Here is a 23,610-nt window from a genome sequence, read left to right as displayed (position 1 = left end):
TTACACCTCTTATCCAAGCTTTCTTATACTGCATAGTGCATGAAACTGTTTGGCCTAGCATAGATTTTATGCCCAATGCAGCTTTTTGACTTTTTTTCATCCTTACACAAGATTAGTAAATTTCCGTTCCTCAATTTTCTTGCACTTTCTATATCTCCCAAAGCTTTTTTCAGGGCTTTAGATAGTTTGATAGGGTTTATAATAATATCAGGGTTTGTGAATTTCAACATTAACTTAACTCTACAAGCATCCCATACTGAGGCTGCTTTTCACCACACTGATCAAAACAATATTGTTTTTCTCAGACATCAGTTACATGATAAAAGTTGAATTGGTTATGCACAGCGTTTCATATTGACTAACTTGATGCGTCTTGAATGTTTTTTGGTCTAGGACCTTTACTTTGAAAGGGGGGCTTTTATTTTGCAATGTGGGAGTTTATTTTGAAAGCGGGTCGAAGAGTTTCCGGTTGAAAACAGAACAAAGCCCGTCGTGTCTGTTTTCATGTGTTGTGTTGAAGGTAACCGGTGTTACGGCTGCTGGTTTGAGATTACATCAACATGCCTCGAGTTTACATCGGACGGCTGAGTTATCATGTCCGCGAGAAAGACATCCAGAGGTTTTTCAGCGGTTATGGGAAGCTGCTGGAGGTGGATCTGAAAAACGGGTGAGTACAAAACTAGAGCACGCTCCCATGATCATGAATGTGTGTTATATAATTACACATGTCCCTTAAATCAATCCACACTGCCCAACGTGAGGTCTGTTCTCAGTGGGAACTACGAATTTTATGTTCGTTTTACGTCTTATCGTTGGATTATCTGGAGAAACGAGCTGAACCTGCGGGGCTCTTTTTAAAATGGTTGTGCTTATGTTGCAGTCGGATATTCTGCAGTAATACTAAACAATATTTAGCGGGATATTACGGCTCTTGTCAAGAGGAGGCATTTTAAGTAGCTGATTGATGATAAAGTGTTTGGCTGATACACGCCACGTTTGCGCAGTTTCAAGCGCCTCCATTTTCTCAACAGAAGAATTAACTCAGATGGTAGAATTGAACACCACATGTTGCAGGGCCTGAAGTGGGCGGGGCTTCTTTGGCCGGAAATTGTCTTTATTTGGTCAGAGGGCTTCGCTGTGCCCGAGTTCGGCCGAAATAAAAATCAGTCAAACTCCGGTGTTGTGCCGACATCGGTGACTAGAGGCCGCTGTTCAGTAAGGCCCTGTGCTAAATGGCGCACTTCATGTGGACTTGCGATCTCGTGGCCTTCAGTTGCGCGTGCTTGTGAAGTCTACGAGTCCGTAGTGTGTCCCATTTGTAATTTTTAGCGCTTGCGAGGGTTCTCGCGAGCGCCCTCGATGCGGTCTTTATCGAAGCCCGCAATGCTCCGGGCTCACGGCAGACCGCTACCCAACGGTCCTTGCGACAGACCAATCAGAAGGACTCCAGTTTCTGAACTGGAGGAAAAAACATGGCGGACAAGGCGATTTTAATTGCGGATAAAAATTTTATTTTAATAATCGCTTTTTCCTGATTGTCAATGGTGGATCACTTGCTTATCATGGTATATATAATCACTTTTAAGTCTGATGTGTAGAACTTGTTCAAAACTTTGTTTTATTTAATTTTCCAGAGATATGGAATTACTCCTATTCAATTTATTGTTATTGTTTCAAAGAGGTTTTTAGAATTATTGTGAGTCTCTAAAATATCAAGACAGGAAAGAATAATTTAATGCACATGGCTGTAGCTTGTAAGATTGCTTATATTTATTGATATAACAACATTTGGTCTAACATTGCTATTTATACCTGCAGAAGTGTGGCTGTGTGTATTTTATAACTATTTTTTGCTAATATATGGTGGTATGTTCTTTCTGTACATTTTACTGTGTTCTAAGCTGTAACCATCCATGTGTCTGAATAATGTTTATTTGTTCTCTAAAGATATAGAACAATGGGGTTTTGTTGCTGCAGTCATATGTGCACTTTGTTTTTCAGAGGTTCTTTATTGTCTAATGCTTTTGTGTGTTCTTTGAAATTATTTAATAAAAACAAATATTCAGTTGTTAGTTTAAAGTGTGCTCCTTTACCCTATCTATCAATGCCATGACTTTTTTAAATAATAATTTGTAAAACTGCATGTAAATAAAAACAATGTAAAAAATGCATCATATGATTGAAGTCTGTCCCAAGTGCATGCTTTTACCAATCATGCCCCCTCATGGACTTGCTGACTAGTGCCCCATCGTGCACTCTCTTACATCATCAAAGTCTGCACTCAGAGGAAGACCACAAGGGTGGAGTGTGCCATTTGGGACAGGGCCTAGGTTTTCGTGTGAGAACGCCTCTGGTGCTCGTGCTCATTGAGCATCACCATGCGCTGACAAGTGACGCGAGAAACGGGCGGGGCTGTTTAATGCGAACAGATTTCTTAAAAACGCATGCTACGACAAGCAATCCATATCCCATTGTGTGTTTTACTTTTATTGTTGTTGGTTCTTAATTACTTGTATTATTCCGTTTTTTTTAATCATTTATTTGTGCACGAAATACATTTATTTGTATTATTGTCTTTGTTCTTCATCTTAAATCTGCTCACCACACTTACTCTGGTGATATATCCCCTCAGTGTCCTCTTCATTTGTCTATGAAAAGCAGGTACACCAATGCTGACGGTGGAATATTAAATTATATTGATAGATGCTGCCGAAATCTGTTACCCCTTTTTAATTTTATCTTAAGTGTGTCTAATGTTTAGTGCCCGACCGATATATCTGATGGCTGATATTATCAGCCGATATTAGACTTTCACCGATATATTGGTATCGGCGTATATTTTACAGATATGCGGCGATATGGAAACTTTTTTTCAGAACATATAATGCAGAAAACAATGCTTTAGATTTGGTGTCATAACGTAGTTTGTCCAGCAGAGCTCGCTCTGACTCCATTGTTTACAGAGCTGAGCTGACGGTGGCTCTGCAGACAGGGCGGAGTTCAGCGGTGTCTCAGTAAGCTGCTAACTAGTTTGTTAAATGGAAACTTAAACAATGACCCCATCATTTTCCCTTTTCAATATAACTCATATAACGTTAGCCTTGTCCCTGACAACCATGTCTGTTTGCTGTTAGCCAGCTATAGTTTGTCAGTGCAGTCAGTAAGGATTGAAAGGTAAACATCAGAGCATCTTTTTGCAGCTCAGCAGACAATGGCGCGGTGGTGGATTGTGTCTGTTGAGTGTTGATTTCATGCTATGTTGTTACCTAGTTGGTGAGACACAATGCTGTAAAGTAAAATAAACAATGTCTGTCATTTACTCTCCGTGACAACGAGCTTATAGCTAACTAGCTAATCACGTAGCAACTTTCATTGTTGTCAGCTGAGTGGAAGCTAATGTGTAAACATGTATTCACCAAACTGATTTGTTCAGGATTCACAGTTTGGTACCCCCTTAAACCGAACAATTCCAGTTGTTGCATTTATAAAATGTAATATTTAAAAGTCTGGTTTTCCACCGTTGAAAGTTTTCCCTGAACTTGTATAGCAGAATAAAGCTGCTGTTTATCTCGACTCGGCAGTATTAATATAGTCAGCATTTGACTGATACTAAACAGTAATACTGATGTTTATTTAGCTATTTATTTTATTTGTATTCTTTATTTTAATGGTTAGCAATTGACTGATACTAAACATACAGTACTGATGTTTATTAAGCTATTTATTGTATTTTTATTTATTCTTTATTTTCTCTGTGTTCATTTCTAGAATTTGTTGACAATGTATAATAATAATGTCAAATATTCTTTGATAAAAATATTTAAGCAGCCTTCTGAGTACCTTTGCATAGTCATATCAATACAAAATCTGTGAACAATCCACATAGAAAAGGTCTGTTTTCATTCCAGCTCAAAAATGAACTATATCTGCCACCATATTGGTAATTGGTGCATTTTCCCTCTCTAAAATCGGTATCGGTCTCAAAAATCCCATATCGGTCGGGCTCTACTAATGTTCACCAAACTCATTCAGGTGATGTCTAATCTCTTAAGTATTGTCCTCTAAAAGATTTATTCCTGTGGTATATAACTATGTTTAGATGGAGGGTCATCAGGAAACTGACATTGACAGCCCTCATTATGTTACAGCTGACATTGCCGGGAGATGCCCTGGTAAATGAGCTTGAGTAATATAAAACAGGTCCGAAAAGTGCACAGCTCTTCAGATGCTGCCTCATTGCCAATGGCAGTAAGCATACAAGAGCACATGGTACCCTAATGGGGGGCACATACAGCATCTACAGTACTGCTGAAATTTCTCAGCTGATTTTTATTTTACATTTATATTGTACCTTTGCTTATTCCTGCTGAGAATTTGTAACCAATAAAATAAGCTTTTATTGCTGAGATTCCCTTGAAAGGCTTCATTTGCTGACTTTGAGTCCTTGAGCAAGAACAGAGGAGTCTTCAGTTTCATTTCATAAGTAATGTTGAGTTGCTTATAATTTAGGTTTGATTCAACTATCTTTACATCACCTGAAATAAGAATAAGGTAAAAGGTGTAAGATAAATGTACACACTGCAGAACAATACAAAACAAAAGACTTTAATATAATGCAACTCTAAAAATAATTGAGCAGGGCTGACAATTTAATGTTCAATCTTTTACAGAACAAATATACCAATGGAAGTCTATATACAGTACTGTACATACATATGTGAAATGCATGCTGGGCAAAGGAAATTGTTGTCATTCCCAACCAGGTCCGTTTCCATGGGGGTGCTTGAGGGTGTCCTCAAATGAACCTTAGAGCACCCTCAATTGCAGACCAGGGCAAACTGCTGCCCGCAGGTCGATTTATCATGAACGTTTTTTTTTATTAGATCTTTCATTTATCTGGTTTTTGGACCTATCACGCATCCACAAGCTTTTAATATGCTCAGGGATGCCAGATAATAGATGCAACACCACAATCAGAGATTTATACATGCGCAAATAGAAATATTTCACCTTATGTCATACTTAATTTATGCAATCTGGCAACCATCTAAGCGAGTGCGGCTTTCTTCTCACCTTAAAGTGCTCAATAGTGCAATATTATGCTCAAAGAAAAGTGTGATGCAGTCACTCCGTGTCCATTCGTGTGGCTGTGTGTGCTGTTCAGTGCCAAGTCTGCAAGCAAACCTTTTCAGTGATGAACTTTAGTAAAATCCCAATAGATCTTCGCATCATTTGCACACGGAGGGGACACGTGAGCAAAACCAAGTGAGAGAGGAATGTTTGTTCTTTGTGTTATTTGTAAAATGCTGAAGTCCCTCACACCTGTATGCGAATGTTACTCTGGCAGTAATCATTTATCAGTGTCATGCAGCCTGTTTTATTCAGTTGTGTGCTGAATGGGATGCCAAACAAACCATTGACGAGACCCACATCATGATCCATGAGCATGTAAACAGGTTGATAAGGTTTTCAGAACTTTATCCACTTTGCTGCAAACATTAAAATAAGCTTTAAGAGTCTATCATTTCCGAATATTTTATTTTACTATTAAACCAGACTCCTGATGTAGAGTGTTAAATTGAATACTAAATTACCACTGCATTGAAGTATGGTAAAATAAACAATTAATAATTATATTCAGCCTTTATTCAGTTTTACTAACACGTGATAGAAAATTAGCAGCAAAATTTCAAGCAATCACAGAATGGTCCCATCAGTCTGTATACACTTCAGAAAATTGTGCATCATTCATTGAGTGCATGAGTGCACAGCTACTTCTGGGCTTAAAAAGTTCTGCATAGTTGTATTTTTTTATCTTCTCTCTTCCATGTTACGATACATCTCCACTTTATACAGAACACCCCCACTATTTTCAGAAGCACCCAACAGAATCCTGATGGAACCATTTTCTGCAGTCACATTGAATCTGTAGAAAAAAATCAAAGACTAAATGAAAGGCGCAAAAAATTCTGTCTAACAGCTTGAGTAAATAGTCCACCAAACAGCACCTAATAAGCACCCAGTATGCTCAATATTTTTTAATTTTGTACAATACTGAACTCAAAAGTTAAACAAATACTTTAAAGTCTTCAAACTATTACTGTTTTGCAGGTAAAATAACCATTGAAAACAAGCACAATATATAGTTATGATTTTTTGGTAATAATTGAACCAATTAATGTTAGGTATACCGGCCAGACATCTGTGTAAAAATCTAACGTGTGTAAGGGAATAACAGTTCCATACACTCTTTCATGTACGCTCTTCACATTTTCATTAGTAAGTAAGGAGTTATGTAGCTGAAAAATTTATCACCTGAATGAGTTTGGTGAACATTAGACACGCTTAGTTGAAATTAAAGCGGGGTAACAGATTTCGGCATCCTCTAATATCAATATAATTTAATATTCCACCGTCAGCATTGGTGTACCTGCTTTTCATAGACAAATGAAGAGGACACTGAGGGGATATATCACCAGAGTAAGTGTGGTGAGCAGATGTAAGATGAAGAACAAAGACAATAATACAAATATTACAAATAAATGTATTTCGTGCACAAATAAATGATGAAAAAAAACAGAATAATACGGGATAATACATGTAATTAAGAACCAAAAATATTAAAAGTAAAATGCACAATGGGATATGGATTGCTTGTCGTAGCATGCGTCTTTAAGAAATCTGTTTGCATTAAACAGCCCCGCCCCCTCGACACGCCAAGATTATAATTTTTTTTTTTAGAATCTTACCATGTTTTTAAGACATCCATCATAATCAAAAATGCTGTATGTCATTTTGACAAACCGAAAACAAGCAAGAAACTCGCTAACACCTTAAATCTTTACGTAGTCCTTCACTCTCTGTCTCTGTGCGAGATTGATTATTATTACAGAAGTCTTCCATGATTTTTAGAATGACAGTAATGAAGATAAACTTCTCTTATTGGGAGGGTGGCAGAGCCAAATGTATGACTGCCTGCCTCAGCCAATGAGCCCTCTGTTTAATATGACATTTTTTATTTCGTTCTTAAGTTTCATTTTACTTCTATTATTGACAGTTAAATTGATATATTTTTTTCATTAACATTGCTTAAGTAATATTGTTTTTATGCTGTATTGGAAAATTAGTTTCAATTATACAATTAAGAAAATTAACACAGGGCTCCAGATTGCAAAAATTTAATGATTGCTACATTGGCAACAGTCAGGTTGTTTGTTCATATGCAGTTTCATCAGGTATCATCTATTGAAAACTAATATATAAATAAAATATATAATATATATATTATGTGATGCCCCTCCAATATCTTTTTTTAGTTTTAGGTTGCAAAAGTCTGGCAAGTAAAAACACAAATTTACTAGCCGATGGCGATTCTTTCTCCAACGTGACCATAGAGGGTGGAGTTGTAGCCCATCCGCCTCAAGGATCGACGTCTTGTGCGTTCTGAGATGATATTCTGTTCACTACAATTATACAGAGTGGTTATCTGAGTTACCGTAGACTTTGTCAGCTCGAACCAGTCTGGCCATTCTCTGTTGACCTCTCTCATCAACTGCTGGCACACGATTGGCTGATTAGATAATTTCATGAATAAGTAGGTGTATAGGTGTTCCTAATAAAGTGGTCACTAAATGTATATATTAAACCTCCAATTAAAGGGTTATCAGCTATCTAACTTTCCTTTTGGGTTTTTATCTTGTTTCTGAACAACAATCTAAATCGAGCAATTCAATGATTTGGAAACTAAAAACAGCCTTTTGGCTCCTGAATATTTGTTTAGAAATCTGCTTTGGAAACGTATTTACTCAAGTCAAAACAATAATGCTCATTGAATTGAAATGGGAAGAGAGCACTCGCAGCCAAATGAGACTGAAAAAAAAAAAAGAAGAAAAAATAACTAATGCGGCTCTTTTAAAAGTGCTAAGTTCATAAGATTGGGTGTCAGATCAGATGTCATTAGCACCGGTACACCAAAATGTTCATTTCTAAGAAATATCACAAATGCAAGAAAAATGTTTGCACTGTAGAGCCCTGTTATATGGACCCCCTGTGATAGGGTCACTGACAGATCCAGTTTCTGATGTAAAATGTGAATTTGTGCATACACACAATTTTATGTTCAATGAACTTTAGCTTAATTTAATTGTGTTAAAGTTTTCCTACAGTGTTTCAACAAACTAGTATGTTTGGATGGATTTGATCAGGTTTTGTTGTGCAATCTTTAATTTTGTCACATCTACTAGACAAAAATTTGTCTAGTAGTCATTTTATATAAGTCATACTTTCTAGTAAAAGTTGTCATTTTATTACACTTAGGCAACTTAATTTGTAACACTTTCAGACTTTTGCAGAATAATATTAATTTCAAATAATTATTGCAGATGTAACAAGCTGTGAGATTGTAGTCTCAGCAACCAGGACAACATCTTGCTGAGGAGTTTCAAATCAAGCAGTTCAATAAGGCATGCGGGACCCTTAACATTCAACCAACACACACCACAATGACTGTGACAATCAACAGTCATACTTATGGAAATAAATGCTCTCATATGACACAAAACTCAAAGGGTAAACAAACTCAACACCACCATTGCAAATACCACAATAAAAAGCAAATATTAAGCCAAAGAATTTCTGTTTACTCATGCCGCAGTGCATGCTGGGATTCTGACCTCACATGTACATCTGGTTATGGCTAATGAAAATTATTAAAATTGTCCCAGCGCAAATGAAGTGAACTTTAATTTTACAAATTTAAATTGCACTCAATGAAATTTAAGAATTGTTACATAAGCTCAGTTTAATTTCTGATTAACAGTTTATATTGATTCACACAATTGACAAAGAAAGGCAAAACATATATTCACAGAATCAGCATTTAACCCCCGTCATTCCCTTTCCCCCTCCCAATCCCCAACCCCACCCTGACCCTCACAAATATCCCTGTGGTCACACTTGAATATACACACACACACACACACACACACACAAAAAAATATATAAATAAAAATAATCACACACATTAAAAATTACACCTCTCTCCACTGCCCCTCCCCGAGAGCCCTCCAAGAAGGCCAAGTAGCTGTCCCATTTTTTTTATTAAATGAATCTAAATTGCCTAGCCTTCTACATGACATTTCCTCGAATGCCGCCACCCTCCCCATCTCTGTGGACCACTCTTGAAATGAGGGCGCTCCAACCGACTTCCATCCCCTAAGTACAATCTGTCAGCCAATCATAACACTAGGACCCAATTTTTTATATATTTATCCCCTATATTAATGACCGTCTCATTGAATAATATACAGAGTCTGGGGCAAAAAGAAATTTGAGTGCCCAATACGTCACCCATAAAACTCTGAACCCTCAACCAAAATTCTTGGATCTTAACACACCACCAAAAAACATGGGTTGTGTCTCCATCTTCTGTGTCTTTCAGACCAAGCCTATACAATCTAGAGGGGTCCAATGGAATAGATGTAAAATCTTAAATTGCATAAGTAGCACCCTTGCATCTCTATATCTAGAGTTGACGTTTTTTAGAATCCTAGCCCACAGTCCCTCCTCCAGTACCAAGTTTAGATCTTTCTCCCATAATCTCTTGAGAGAAGCTGAAGCTCTGTCCCCCAGACTCTGAATTAGCAGGGAGTAATACACTGATGCCTCGTGTCCTTTTTCAAAAGCAGTAATCACCTCTCCCAGAGTATCTGCCACTTTAGGGGGGTGTATGCTACTCCCAAAAATAGCACAGAGCAGGTGGCACAGCTGTAAATACTTAAGGAACTGAGACCTGGCAATCCCAAAATGTTGAACCAAATTTTTAAAGGATCTCCACTCCACTCTCATAGGTCACCGAATGTATTAACCTCACTCTCAATCCATTCTGTCCAGCAGAAAGGGTATTTATTAATACATAATTCTGGGTTTAGCCATATGCTTGAGGCAACATTTAAATAAATGTCTGAATTAAACACTCTGGGCACTTTTGTTCATACCGAGTGCAAATGCGAGATAACGGGGTGTAACTTCTCTGGTTAGTTTGATAGGCTTTGCAATGGCGAAATAGGGGCAAGAACTTCCTGTTCATTACAGAACCAGGGAGGGGCTCTCTCAGGTGGAAGCGACCAATGAGCCAAATGTCTGAGACCGAATGCATAATAATAAAACAAAATCTTGGGTAGGCCTAGCCCACCTTTGTCAATCGGCCTATGCAATTTACTGAAATGTAACCTGGGACGTTTACCATTCCAATTGAAGGACTTTGCTATGGTATCAAATTGCTTGAAATATGAGAGGGGGACATCTTATAGGAAGAGATTGTAGCAGGTAGTTGAATTTTTGGAATACAATTCATTTTAATAACATTAACCTTCCCAATCATAGATACATGTAATGAAGCCCACCTGCACACAACGCTCGAAAACCTTTTACTAAAGGGTCAAAATTAACTCTAACTAAATCAGACAAATTTGCTGTGAATAAAATGCCCAAATACTTAATGCCCTGTTTGGGCCACTGGAAGGTGCCCGGCTGAAAAGCTGTTACTGGGCAGTACGCTGCCAGAGCCAAAGCTTCAGATTTAGACCAATTGACTCTGTATCCTGAGAATTTAGAAAAGGAATTAATAATTCTGTGGAGGCAAGGCATAGATCTAGTAGGGTCGGAGACGAATAATAAAATATAATTTGTGTAAAGTAAAAGCTTATGCGCTACACCTCCCGCCATCATCCCTGGAAAATCATCCTTCCTTCTTATTGCGGCTGCTAATGGTTCTAGGGCAAGACAGAACAATAATGGGGAAAGAGTAAAATAATCTGAAATTAATCCATTTGTTTGTACCGCCGCTACCAGGTGTCTATAAAGTAACTTAATCCATCCAATAAAAGTATTCTTGAACCCGTACATTTCCAAAATCTTAAAAAGATAATCCCATTCTACCATATCAAACGCCTTTTCGGCGTCAAGTGTGATGGCAGCGACCAGAGTCTGATCGTTCGCCACTGACCACGTGATATTGATGAAACGCCTAATGTTATTAGAAGAGCTGTGGCCCCGAATAAACCCCACATGATCTGTATGTATAAGAGATGTCATAACTTAATCGGTTGGCCAAAAGTTTTGACAATATTTTAACGTCTAGCTGGATCAGGGAAATTGGATCGCTGAGTGACTGGCTAAGCACGTCACTTAGATGTCTAAAACAGCTGCTCAAACAGTCTTTTTAACCACAGGAAATGTTTATTTTATTTTAAATGCATTCAAACAAACACAGAATACTAACCATATAAGTTTACTGTCCATATCCACACACTGTGTATAACAGCAGCAAAGCTAGATGATAAACTCACCAAATCTGCTTTCGCGTTGCTGTGTAGCTGCCGTTGCTATAGAGTGACTGGTGAAACGCTTGTCATTTACATCTAAAACAGCTGCTCGAACAGTCTTTTCAACCACAGGATATGTTTATTGTATTCAAATAAACAGAAGTGTTAGAATACAAGTTTCCAGCGCATATCTACACACACATCTATGACAACAGCGAGAAAAACCATCACATTTCAAACACAATGTTTTATTCACATTTTATTCACAACATATGTTGTTAATTATTTTTATTTGTGTGTGTGTGTGTGTGTGTGTGTGTGTGTGTGTGTGTGTGTGTGTGTGTATGTATGTATAACAGTCCTGCACTGCAATAAAAAATAAAAAAAATCATGGCTATAACCATAGCCTTTCACTAATCTTCCCTTTCCCCCGGTGACAAGTGACATCACAGCACATCACTTTTACCTCTGACTCGCATCGTAGCTCGTCATCTATTTTACACACACAACTTGAGTTAATTTGATTTTAGCTTTATTTACGCAATTGCCACAGAAAATATGTCTTCTTTTTAAAGAAAACAATTTACAGATGAGGAGATCAGATAAATATTTTTTTAATTCTGATGAGGAGGAGGGAGATTTTTGACAATGAGGGAAGTGACGCAGATGAGATACCCCCCAACCTCCAAGCCCTTTATGCTGAGGATGAAGATGCCTCAGCCACTGCTCCTACACCTGCACACACAACACCAAGGGAGGTGGAGCAGGTAAGCTCTTCCTGCTGGAGTACTACCAGCAATTTTAACCCTCCTGGACCTGGGGTTGCTTTTGATGGCCAGACGTGCGTCATGCAAAAAAATTAGTGCTCCTAATGGGAATTGTGAAGAAAAAAAAAAAAACTCCACGATTATAGGAGTACAGACCCCATGCTCCTGACACCAATTTTCTGGACTTTATTTTCCCAGGACCGCTTCCTTCTGCTCCTCCGCTGCCTACACTTCTCCAGCAATGCGATGGCAAACATCAATGACCCCTGCAAAAAATCAGAAACATATTTACTGCTTACACGTCATCCTTTCGTCACATCTTTGTGCCCTACAGGGATCTCTGTGTTGATGAGTCGCTGATGAAATTCAAGGGTAGGCTGGCATTTCGCCAGTTCATTCCAACTATATGCCACAGATTTGACCCTAAATGTCGTGCAGGACATGATCATATACACAGGATCCACCACCGACATCCAGCACTATGAAGGCCTTGGAATCTCTGGGTCCGTTGTCATGACATTACTGGCCCCATACTTGAAAAAGGGTCACATCCTGTTTGTGGACAACTGGTACAGTAGTCCCACACTGTTCCAGCACCTCCTGTCCATGGACACAGGAGCTTGTGGGATTGTATGAGCCAACAGGAAGGGAATGCCAATATTCACCTGCAAAATGACAAAGGGCCAGGTTGAATGTAAAGAAAATGGAACACAACTGGCAGTGAAATGGCATGACTAGAGGGATGTTCACCTTCTTACCACAGTCCATCCATCCACCATGTCAGCCACCGGAAAGGTCAATCATATCACCAGAGAAAGAAAGATGAAGCCTCTCTGTGTGCTGGAATATAGCAAAAAGATGGGGGCACTGGACAAGGCTGACATGATGAAAGGCTTTCTTGATTGTACCAGAAAAACCACCAAATGGTACAAGAAAGGCTTCTTTCACCTCCTTGACACTGCAGTACTGAACAGCCACATTGTCCACCACCAACTTACGGGTGAGAAATTTGCACATCAGACTAAAAACAACATATATAATTTACATATAAATAAACAAATAAATAGTTTATTTTAATATTTTTTTTTTCATGTAAACTAAATGAATGCATTTAAACTTAACTAAAATTAACAAAAAACAACAATGACCATGCTGTCATATTCCACACTCCTTCACTACCCACCCATGTGCTCTGCTATCAATAGGAAAAGTCATCACATCCCTGCAATTCAGGATGAACCTGATGAGAGGACTGCTAGAAGAGCCCAGCACACCTCGGTGTCCATCCAAAGCAGGCAGCCCTGCCTTGGACACTCCACTGTGTCTGACAGCTAGGCATTTCCCCTCCAAAGTCCCTCAGACAGCTTCCCAGGGCAGCAGGACCAGGCGGCACTGCAAGGTCTGCCTATCTAGCACTCGCAGGACAAAGCAGAGGCGCCTCACCAAATTCTTGTGTGTGCCATGCAACACTTCCTTGTGTGTTGTCCCATGTTTTGAGGAGTACCACACACATTACTGAGAACTGTGAAATAAAATAAGCACATTTTAATAGTTATTGTTATCTTTCCATTGTTATTTATTGTAAATTGTGTTTTATTTTCTCCTTGTAATTGGTTTATTATCTATGAAATGTGTGCATTGTGGGCTTTTGTTTACCACAAATGCAATGTAATTGAATGTTGTGAATGCTATTTAGTAGCTGTTATGGTTATGTTGCTTGTATTTATTAAAATATTTATATTGTTATTCATTATGATATTAAAAAAAGTATCTATAAACAAATGCATATTAAAAGCATAGATCAATAGATACAATGAAATAAAATCTAATTTTAAGAATATAATGCTAATACTAAACTTATCTCTTGCCTCTCACAGAGCAAAGATACATGTTTTTTGACATCATTTGGTTATTTCTCTATATACTCTAACACATTTGAGCATCTAATGGTGATGGAAGGAAAGGGTGTGACTATATTGCATTACAAATGTCAAACATAGTAACTATGCCAACATAAAAACAAAAATGGCTTCAAACGTTTTTTTAATTGTCCAGCCAATTGTCATACTCTGTTGGAGTATGAGCATAGTTGAGCCAAACCCATCTGACACCAGACAGATCATAATCCAAGAGACCTGATTACAGTCATAACTCAGTTTTGTAAAATCTGTATTTAGAGCATTTTGCCTTTGCATTAGAGTATATTGCTGATGAATTGCATATCATTCTACTTTCAATTGCAACCCATTCCTAATATTAACATTAAAATATAGACTATACCTCACACAATAGCATTTGGTCAAAGTGAACACGATAAAACATTAGATCACGCACGTGCAATATGCCCACAACATTACACAAGCAGTGCACAGCACGAGCCATTACGTAAACTACAGAAAACTACGATAAATACAGATCATAAACATATTATTCGTGCATTTATCATGGTCTACGCATGTTTGCAAACAATTTTGGGAGCTTCTCAATCAAAAAAGACTTGATGTACTCACCAGTAGCAATCCTGTAATGCGTTGGCAGAAAAGTTGAACGTGGGAGCGAAATTCAAAGCCCCAGAAAATAAAATAAATGTCAATATAAACCATTAGTTAAAACATTTATTATAGTTTATACATGTTTTACACCAACTAGGAAGGTTTTAAAGCGAAGAAAAAAAATAAAACGTTACTTGCATCGCTTACCTACAATCTGTCCTCCAGCTCCGAGCGAGACGAGTCAGCTGTAAACCATCATGTGACTGCCCAGTGTCACGTGACAAGCTTGATGTGTTACTATGGAGTTTCAAATTTGATACGTTGTATAATAACCGGCGGGAAAAAAAATTCACGCTGGGGGGATCAGTTAAATCATTTAGAATATATGTGCGAAAGGGTTAATGATTCCGTATAAACTTCTATCAAGAGTGGAGCCAGTTCTGTAGCATAAGATCTAAAAAATTCAGCAGCAAAGCTATCTGGCCCTGGAGCCTTGCCTGTAGGCAAGGCCTTAATTACCTCACTAAGCTTTATCTCAGAATCGAGAATTTTTTTTTTTTGCTCAGCCGACAGTTTAGGACGTTCTAACGGTTCCATTAAGTTTCTAATATCCTCTTCAGTAAACGAAGATGTGGAATTCTTTAAAAGCCTTATTAATATTATGAGGTAAATATTTCACCACTAGCTGATTTCACTGAGGGAATGGTAGAAACTCTCTGTTTTATATATCTAGCCAGAAGTTTTCCTGCTTTGTCCCCTGACTCAAAGTATGCCCTGAATAGCCAAAACTCTACCTTCCGTGACAAAATAGTATTATATCTGTATTTCAATCGGATCAGTTCTCTGAGGCCATTAGAGGACATTTGGCGCTTTAGCTCTGCCTTGGCTCTTTTAATATTCCCTTCCAATTCCACAAGTTCTTGTGCTTTGGATATTTTGGTGAAAGTGGCATACAGTATAATCTGGCCCCTAAGAACCGCCTTAAGTGCCTCCAAAGCCACGCCCACAGAGAATACTGAGGACCAATTGGTCTCCATATAGACATTGATTTCAGCCTTTAGCATTTGTTGGAATTCAGGATTTTGCAAGAGGGATACATTAAAGCGCCAACTATATGATTTCCTTTTCACACCTCACCAGCACGTGATCTGAGACTTAAATGTTTCCAATTGAGCAATCAACGACAGATGAAATGAGGGACTTGGAGATATAATATATAAATCTATTCTAGAGTAAATTTTTATGGACTGATGAAAAAAATGTATAGTCCCTACCATATGGGTTCAAAAGCCTCTGTAAGACCAAGATTTTTACACATCCTGTGAAGTGTCAATGTTGCTCTAGGGGGCTTGCACACTTTTGCTTCACTATGATCAAGGACTGAGTCCATCAAAAGATTAAAGTCTCCTCCCAATATTATATCATGAGGGGTGCCAGCGGCTTGCAACATCCCTTCAAGATCTATAAAAAAGCCCTGATCATCAACGTTAGATGCAAAAAATTAGCCAAAATAAGACTTTGTCCCTGAATTTCAGCTAAAACAATAATGACTTTTCCTAATTTATCTTTACTCTGTTTGAGACATTTGAATTGTAGATGTTTACTTATCAGCGTAATGACTCCCCTGCTCTTACTCGAGCCAGCACTATAAAAAAAAAATGCCCACCCCATATCTTTCCAAATTTTTCAGCTTCCTTCAGAGAAAGGTGCATTTCTTGAAGAAACACTATCATATTTCTTACGCTTAAGAAGAGAAATAACCTTCCTTTTTATGGGGTGCCCCAACCCATTCACATTCCACATGGAGAGAGAAAATCCACTTATTAACATCTTGACATATAAGAAAAAATAGATAATCTTGCCTTTGACACCCTATAAAGACCACATTCCAACATTAGTGTAACAATCAAACCCTGAACATCCTTTAGAACAAAGAAAAAAGAAAAACGTGCGCATTAACCCCACACACCACAACGCCAACTGGTGTTCATCTCTACAAACTCAAACAGTCCGTGTACACCTACGAGAGCCCCCGCGACAACCTTACACATTTTGTGAGACAGAATTACACAGTAAAAGATAAACTATAAAACAGACTCCAGCCAATAGGCAGAATAAACAAAAAGAATGTGCAGATTCTTCAAACAGTCAAATGAATGTTCAGTGAGCCAGTCCACTCGGCTGCAACATGAGTACAAGCAAATTACTTACTCCAGTGACTTTACAAGAAATACTCCACCAAAAAAAATCCAGCCGATAGGCAGCACCAGCACAAACAAATAACGTGCAGATTCCTCCAAACTGTCAAGCGGATGTTCAGTGAGCTGGCCCACTCGGCTGCAACATGAGTGTAAGCAAATTACTTACCCCAATGACTTTGCCAGAAATACTCCACAAAATAAACTCCAGCCGATAGGCAGAATAAGCACAGAGCGTGTAGATTCATCCACAAAACCGTCCCAAAGGTGTGTTGCTCTACAAAATAAACTCCAGCCACTAGGCGGAACCAGCACAAAAAGAGCACGCAGAATCTTCAAACAGTCAAGCAAATGTTCAGTGAGCCGGTCCATTCGGCTGCAACGTGAGTACCACAATATTACTTACTCACTCCATTGACTTTATGAAGGACATTGCTTGCTGTGGGCATGTGAATGTTTTATGGCCATCCTTAGCATCTATTCTCAATTTGTCTGGGAATATAAGTGCAAAAGCGACCTTCCGTTGATGTAAAAGTTTCTTGCATTCTTTGAATCGATCACGTTTCTCTCTTGTCGAGTTTGCAAAGTCTGGGAACAAGAAAATGCTGTGGTTCTTCCAAGAAACCATTTTTTTACTCCTCGCCTCACGAAACACAAGATCCTTATCGGATAATCTCAGAAATTTGGCCATTATTGATCAGGCCTGTCTCCCTCAACGGATCGCCGAGCCAGAACCCTGTGAGCTCACTCGATTTCCAGCTTATGGCCTGTTACGTCGAGCAGAATCTGAAAGAGCCCGTCCAGGAATTCCACCATATTCTGTCCCTCTGCTCCCTCAGGAATTTCCATGATACGGACGTTATTCTGCTGGCAACAGTTTTCCATCCATGTCCTCCGACTAATCCCAGACACGCTCCAAATCCACCATGGTTGCTAGTGGATTAGCAGATAATTCCTTCTCTGATGACTCCAGATAATCGTTCCGTTTCTCGACATCCCCCACTCTTGTGACCAGATCAGTAAATTTCGCCTCCATGGCAGTGATCGATCAACGTATCACAGCAAGATCCTCCAAGTCAGCATCGACCTTCGTCAGCATTGCCGACATGTTCAACATCTCTCGCCGCATTTCCCGCATCTCTCTGACCAAATCGACTCCCAGGTCCGTGGCCTGCCAGGGGTGTCAGCTTGAGCACGTAAGTGTCTTTTAATGTCTCCAGAGTCAGAGGATTTTAAATTCTTTGACATATTGTCCTCCTAGAACAGTTATGGAACAGAGTGTATCGAATCTCAACTGTTTGTCATAAAAGGTATGAAAACTAGCAAAGTGCGCAGAGCTCGCTGTTCACACGTCCGATCTTCACATGGCGTCAAGTGACTCCCCTATATAAGCTCAGTTTAATTAACTACATTCAGCAAGGAGCAAACAAAATTTTTTAAAATCGGATTGGACTATTACACTGGCTGTGTGTTTGACACCCATGGTGTAGTGTGGCTCGAACAGTAGGTGGTGAAATATGACTGCTGCTATTAGTGGTGGGTCATACTTGACTCTGTCTCTGGGAGCCATTCAGCAAAATCATGACTGTATTCTAGAAATAATACCACTGATTATTATTTTATTCAAAGTGACTAAACCTCTTCGAGTAATCTGATCTTGTAAGTAGATTTGTTGTTGGAGATTGAACCTACAACCTTTCAGTTATCAGATCTTTAACCACTACATCACACTACCCCCATAAAAGATGGTTTAAGTGGTTTTTAAATCAGGCTGTAACATGTACATGGCTTTCTAACCTGGAAGTGTTTAATGTTGCATGTCTGTGTAGGTATGGATTTGTCGAGTTTGAAGACACGCGTGATGCTGATGATGCAGTCTATGAACTGAATGGAAAAGAGCTGTGCGGAGAGCGAGTCATGGTCGAGCACGCCAGGGGCCCTCGCCGAGACCGTGACAGCTATGACCGAGGAGGTTATTATGGTGGTGGAGGCGGAGGCGGTGGCGGTGGGCGCAGTAAGTACAATGCAGTCACATCAGTTATGTACTGTAGTGTGAAATGGCACAACTTTTTTCGTAGTTGCACAGAATATTTGTTAGCGATTGTGGATTATTCCTGTTGATATTAGTGGGATACGCTTCAATATGCTAAATGCAATTCTTTGCATTTGTTTTATTTTCTGTACACTAGATTTCTTAGAGATAATTACAAGCATTAATCATCATATAATTAAAAACTTGCTCCTCAGTGTCTGTAAAGTTCCCCCAGGTCTAATGCTGCATTCAAAATTCAAGTTTTTTTTCTCTTTCTAAACAGAAAAAAAAAAGATTTTTAATGATTTATTAAAATGTTCTGTATTTGCATTTAAGTCAGACATCTTTCTGACGAGCTACATATTGGGGCAGCTGAAAATTCTTGGAAAATGCGGTATTTGCATCTTATTTTTTGCTACAGAAAAGTATTTCAATGTCACAATACTTAAGTCTGTTTTGAAGTTTGTTTTTATGTTTTACGAGTCAGACTATTTAAAAAATTAACTTTGAAACTTTTAGCCTTATCAAATGTGTTTCCAGTTCTCCTTTTTTTTATCCCCTTTGGTTTTTGGGTTAACATACGAGTTGAAATCACTGATCTTTTTAAAGTTGCTTATTCTATATTGTAAGTCACGCAAATAGACTTTGTATTCTTTCTTTTCGTCTAATAGTGTGTTTTCTTTGTGTGTGTTTGGGGAATTTGACATGATTGTGCTCCTTTTCCCACATTTTGTTTCTTTACTCTTCTATTAGATGTTATAGCCCAATGGAAAGCCTCAACGTCCATGTCTAAGTTTAATTTAAATTTCCAATTTGATTTTCACAATAACGAAGTCCTTGATGTTTCAATTTGAAAGAGTCCAGTGGGGGCTGAGGCTGTGGCTCAGATGACTACCTGACGGGTTTGGCCTTGGCCTCTTCACCTTACAATGTGTGTGTGACCTTTGCCCCTTGATGCTTTGGCTGACCTAACCGGAAGCCAAGATGACCGCAGCCTTTTGCCAATAGACCAGGGGTGATGGTGAGGAATGCCACTAGTTATTGCTATGTTGTCCATATGGAAAGTCTCTAGCCAAGATGTAATAGAAAACTCTGAAATGGAGACATTGGGATACACTAGCATTTCTTGATGGGCAAGTCAGAGATGTTCATGCGAGGGGTGTGTGAACCTAAATATTATAGATTTAAATGTATCATTTTGTCTATCAAGAGATCATTTTTGCCCCGAGAATGAGTGTCTCAAGCTTTATGAGTGTCTTATGGGTTCCTGTCTCTTTTCACCAAATAGTAATGCCTTTTCTGGGAGGCAGCAAACGACTCTTGAGACTGAAAAGGTTGGCAATAAGCAACGGAGGGCAAATATGTCTTAGGTTCTTAAGCTAATGTCAGTGGCGTCCATCCGTCCGCAGTTTCTCAGTGTCGTAAAAGGACATTTCTATATTCTTCCCCATCTCTTCTGAAGGTGGTTACAGCAGCAGAAGTCGCACTGGTAGGGACAAGTACGGCCCTCCTGTTCGAACGGAGCACAGGCTCATTGTGGAGAATCTGTCTAGCCGCTGCAGCTGGCAGGACCTCAAGGTAAACTATCCTACGTAGTAGGGTCTGTTCCATTGTCTTTTAGAAAGGTGAACTGTTTTTAGAGATGCATGTCTGAAAAACAGCACTCAAGGTGCTAAAATAACAATAGAAGCAACGTATCGGATGTCAGTCTGACACGTGTCCATAGACCAACAATTAAAAATAAATACACAGTATTTGTTATCTTTTTAGAAATGTTAATTGAGATTTACCTGTTATGACCAAGGGGTATACATAATTAAAGTCTTGGTTGTGTTTGCAGGATTTCATGCGACAGGCAGGTGAGGTGACCTATGCGGATGCCCATAAGGAGCGTGCCAACGAGGGGGTCATCGAGTTCCGTTCGTACTCTGATATGCGGAGAGCTCTGGAAAAACTGGATGGAACGGACATCAATGGCAGGAAGATTCGCCTCGTTGAAGACAAGCCACGGCGTCGACGCTCCTACTCTGGGAGCCGCTCTCGGTGAGTACTTGCTTATCAAATTTAATCAAACTATTATGCTTGCTAGTATAACGGCTAGAGTTGGCATTGTTGTTTTGACCCTGAAGTGGTTTGCTGCTTACCTTAATGGTAGAACTGTGTTAGCGTAGGGGAAATTGTCTGCTTGGGCACTTGTCGCCTCTGGGGTACCCCAAGGTTCTGTCCTGGGCCTGGGATGTTATCACTCTTTGAAGTCTCTTATTGACTGACTTTAAAGATTGTGAACATTAAATGTTAAAAGCTTTCAAATCTAGTGAGCTGCCTCAGCGTCTTGTGTAATCGGCTAGCTTCTTAAAGGCTTAAGCACATTTACCTTTGCACAGTCAAATTCCGCAGGTGAAATACTCTAATCTCAATAGTTGTCGAAAATTTTGACCGATGGAATTGCGGTTGCAAATAAATTTCCGTATGCAAGTTATATGTTTGGTGAGCTTTGACATGCAAATTTGTAACAATCGTTGACCAATAGGAAGTTGATTGGTTTTGCTTAGCGACATAGTAACATTGGGAGAATGTAGTAAAAAAACTAAAATTATTTCCCTCATCAGAGGATGAAGTGCAGCATAAAAGAGATTGCTTGGCATGTTGTTTTTGCTTCTTGTTTCACTTTTGCTTAACATCAGCCACGCCACCTTTGGCTATGAAATTTCGCCTAGCAAAGGTAAATGTTACCACACTATTAAAGCAGCATCTGAAAGGCTAGTGCACACTACACGTCTCAAGCTTGTCTCCTTGATGTTTTGAGTCAGCGTCTGGTCTGCAACGAAAAGTCTCAACATACAACCTATGGTCGTGTAGTGTGTGCACTCCGGCGACCTCGCCCTGACAAGTTGCAGATGCTACAGCAGATTTCAAACCTAGCCAATGAGTCGTCAGGTGTGTGCACTGTCCCAACGAGCGAGAGACTGGCAATTAGCAACAGCCAATGAAATAGAGAGAGAGCAGAAGAGGAGAGCAATACATTGGGAAGCTATAGCCAGAAAGTTGTACGAAAATAAAATAAAACGTCTCCCGAACTGCTGTCTCAAGTTTCATACGTTTTTTCCCATTCTAATTAAATCAGGGCAGTAACAGGCGCAAGCCCATTTGTTGACATGTTATCAAGAATAAACTCTCCCGTAGCTATGCGTGTGTTTGTAAATTAATTTTGAGATTGTAGTTTCTTTCAGGATGAATGGTCGTGTAGTTGATACACGCAGTCTGCGATTGGTTGTGTAGTGTGGAAACCAACAGAAAACAAGAGACTGTCCTTAGCAGGGCACCGACTGCAAGTCGTGTAGTGTGTGCTTGGCTTAACTGAAATGGAACCTCATAAGTGACTGAATATAAATGCTCATCATAGGGAACACCCAGCGGTTGGCAATCCAGCTTATAGGGATAGTTCACCCAAAAATGAAAATTCTCTCATTTACTCACCCTCATGATATCCCAGGAGTGTATTATTTTTTCTTCACCAGAACACATTTAAAGAAAAATAGAAAAATTTCTTAGCTCAGTAGGTCCTTCAAATGCAAGTGAATGAAGATTTCACTTTTGAATCTCCAAAAATCACAGACATTCAGCATAAATGTCATCGATATGACTCCAGCGGTTAAATTAGCCACAGAAAGGCTGATCCATATTGTATATCACATCTAAACGCATTCAACGGGAGACGTGGATATAAACACTGAGACAGCGTGCGAAAGTGAAAGCTGCCGGGGCAGCGCGCACATAGCTGAAAGAACTATCTGCAACCACCATCAGACAACTAACTGGAGAGAGGCTCGCTGATTTCGTGATGTACTGGGCCCAACAATTTCTAACTGCAGCCCTGCTTAAAAGTGCTGTCTAGGTTGGCAATTTGCTCTGTTTTGGAACAGTTTAATGTTTTTTTTATTTTTTTTATGTTTTTGTTTTCATTCAGGTCTCATAGCCGACGTCGCTCTCGTAGCAGGAGCCGTCGGAGCAGCCGGTCCCGGAGCAACTCCAGATCTCGCTCAAGGTACAAGGAAATACCCAAGGTTTACTGAATTTGAATAACATTATTTGGACCTTTCACAGTTTCTTATTCTCTCTTGTAGGTCACGTTCTCGCCGACACCGCTCCCGTTCCAGGTCAGGACGCAAGTCTCATTCCAAGTCCCCATCAAGCAAGTCTCGCTCGCGCAATCGTAAATCCCACTCTCGTTCTCGCACAAACAAATCTCGTAGTCGATCGGCTAGCCGCAAATCTCGCTCTCGATCGGATGACCGCAAGTCTCGATCTAAGAGCACTTCTAAGGTAAAGTCGGATCGTGGACGCTCCAAGGAGAAGTCGGTCAGTAAGAAATCCAGTAGTAGGTCTGCTTCACCAATGGAGAACGGCGACAGGGGACGTGCCAAATCGGCATCCCGCTCTCCTACTCCTAAGGCAGATAAGAGCTATTCCAAGTCCCCAGACCGGCATTCACGCTCTCGCTCGAAGTCTGGCTCGCGCTCTAAATCCCGCTCTCGTTCCAGATCTGCTTCCCAAGACTAGTGCAGTTTGATTTTGAGACCCCATAGAAGTGAAATTGTTCAGAGATAGCTTTCTAAAGGTAATACGATCCAAGTTCCTTTGTATTACATCAGGTTTAATTTGGTTAAGTGATCTTTTAGTGTGCTGCATGTCATTGTTTTAATAAACTATGATCCTCTGAACTAATTGATGCAGGAAAAAGGTTAATTGCAAAAAGTCTGATTTTATTGTATGTTTTATTAAAATGTCTCATTGATA

General features: G+C 39.4%; 1 protein-coding gene across 1 annotated transcript; it reads left to right on the top strand.

Moving 5' to 3' along the window:
• Positions 1-458: 458 nt before the first annotated feature.
• On the top strand, positions 459-23,610 carry srsf6a (serine and arginine rich splicing factor 6a). The gene is made up of 6 exons (XM_051659861.1): positions 459-667; positions 18,611-18,795; positions 20,276-20,391; positions 20,654-20,856; positions 22,781-22,858; positions 22,938-23,610. The coding sequence occupies exons 1-6, from the start codon at positions 561-563 to the stop codon at positions 23,371-23,373; spliced, it is 1,125 nt and encodes a 374-aa protein (XP_051515821.1). The 5' UTR covers positions 459-560; the 3' UTR covers positions 23,374-23,610.

Source organism: Myxocyprinus asiaticus, chromosome 28, assembly GCF_019703515.2.
Source record: "Myxocyprinus asiaticus isolate MX2 ecotype Aquarium Trade chromosome 28, UBuf_Myxa_2, whole genome shotgun sequence".
Classification (NCBI taxonomy): domain Eukaryota; kingdom Metazoa; phylum Chordata; class Actinopteri; order Cypriniformes; family Catostomidae; genus Myxocyprinus; species Myxocyprinus asiaticus.
The sequence above is the reverse complement of the archived record's forward strand: the minus strand, read 5'-3'. Positions and strand labels throughout refer to the sequence as shown.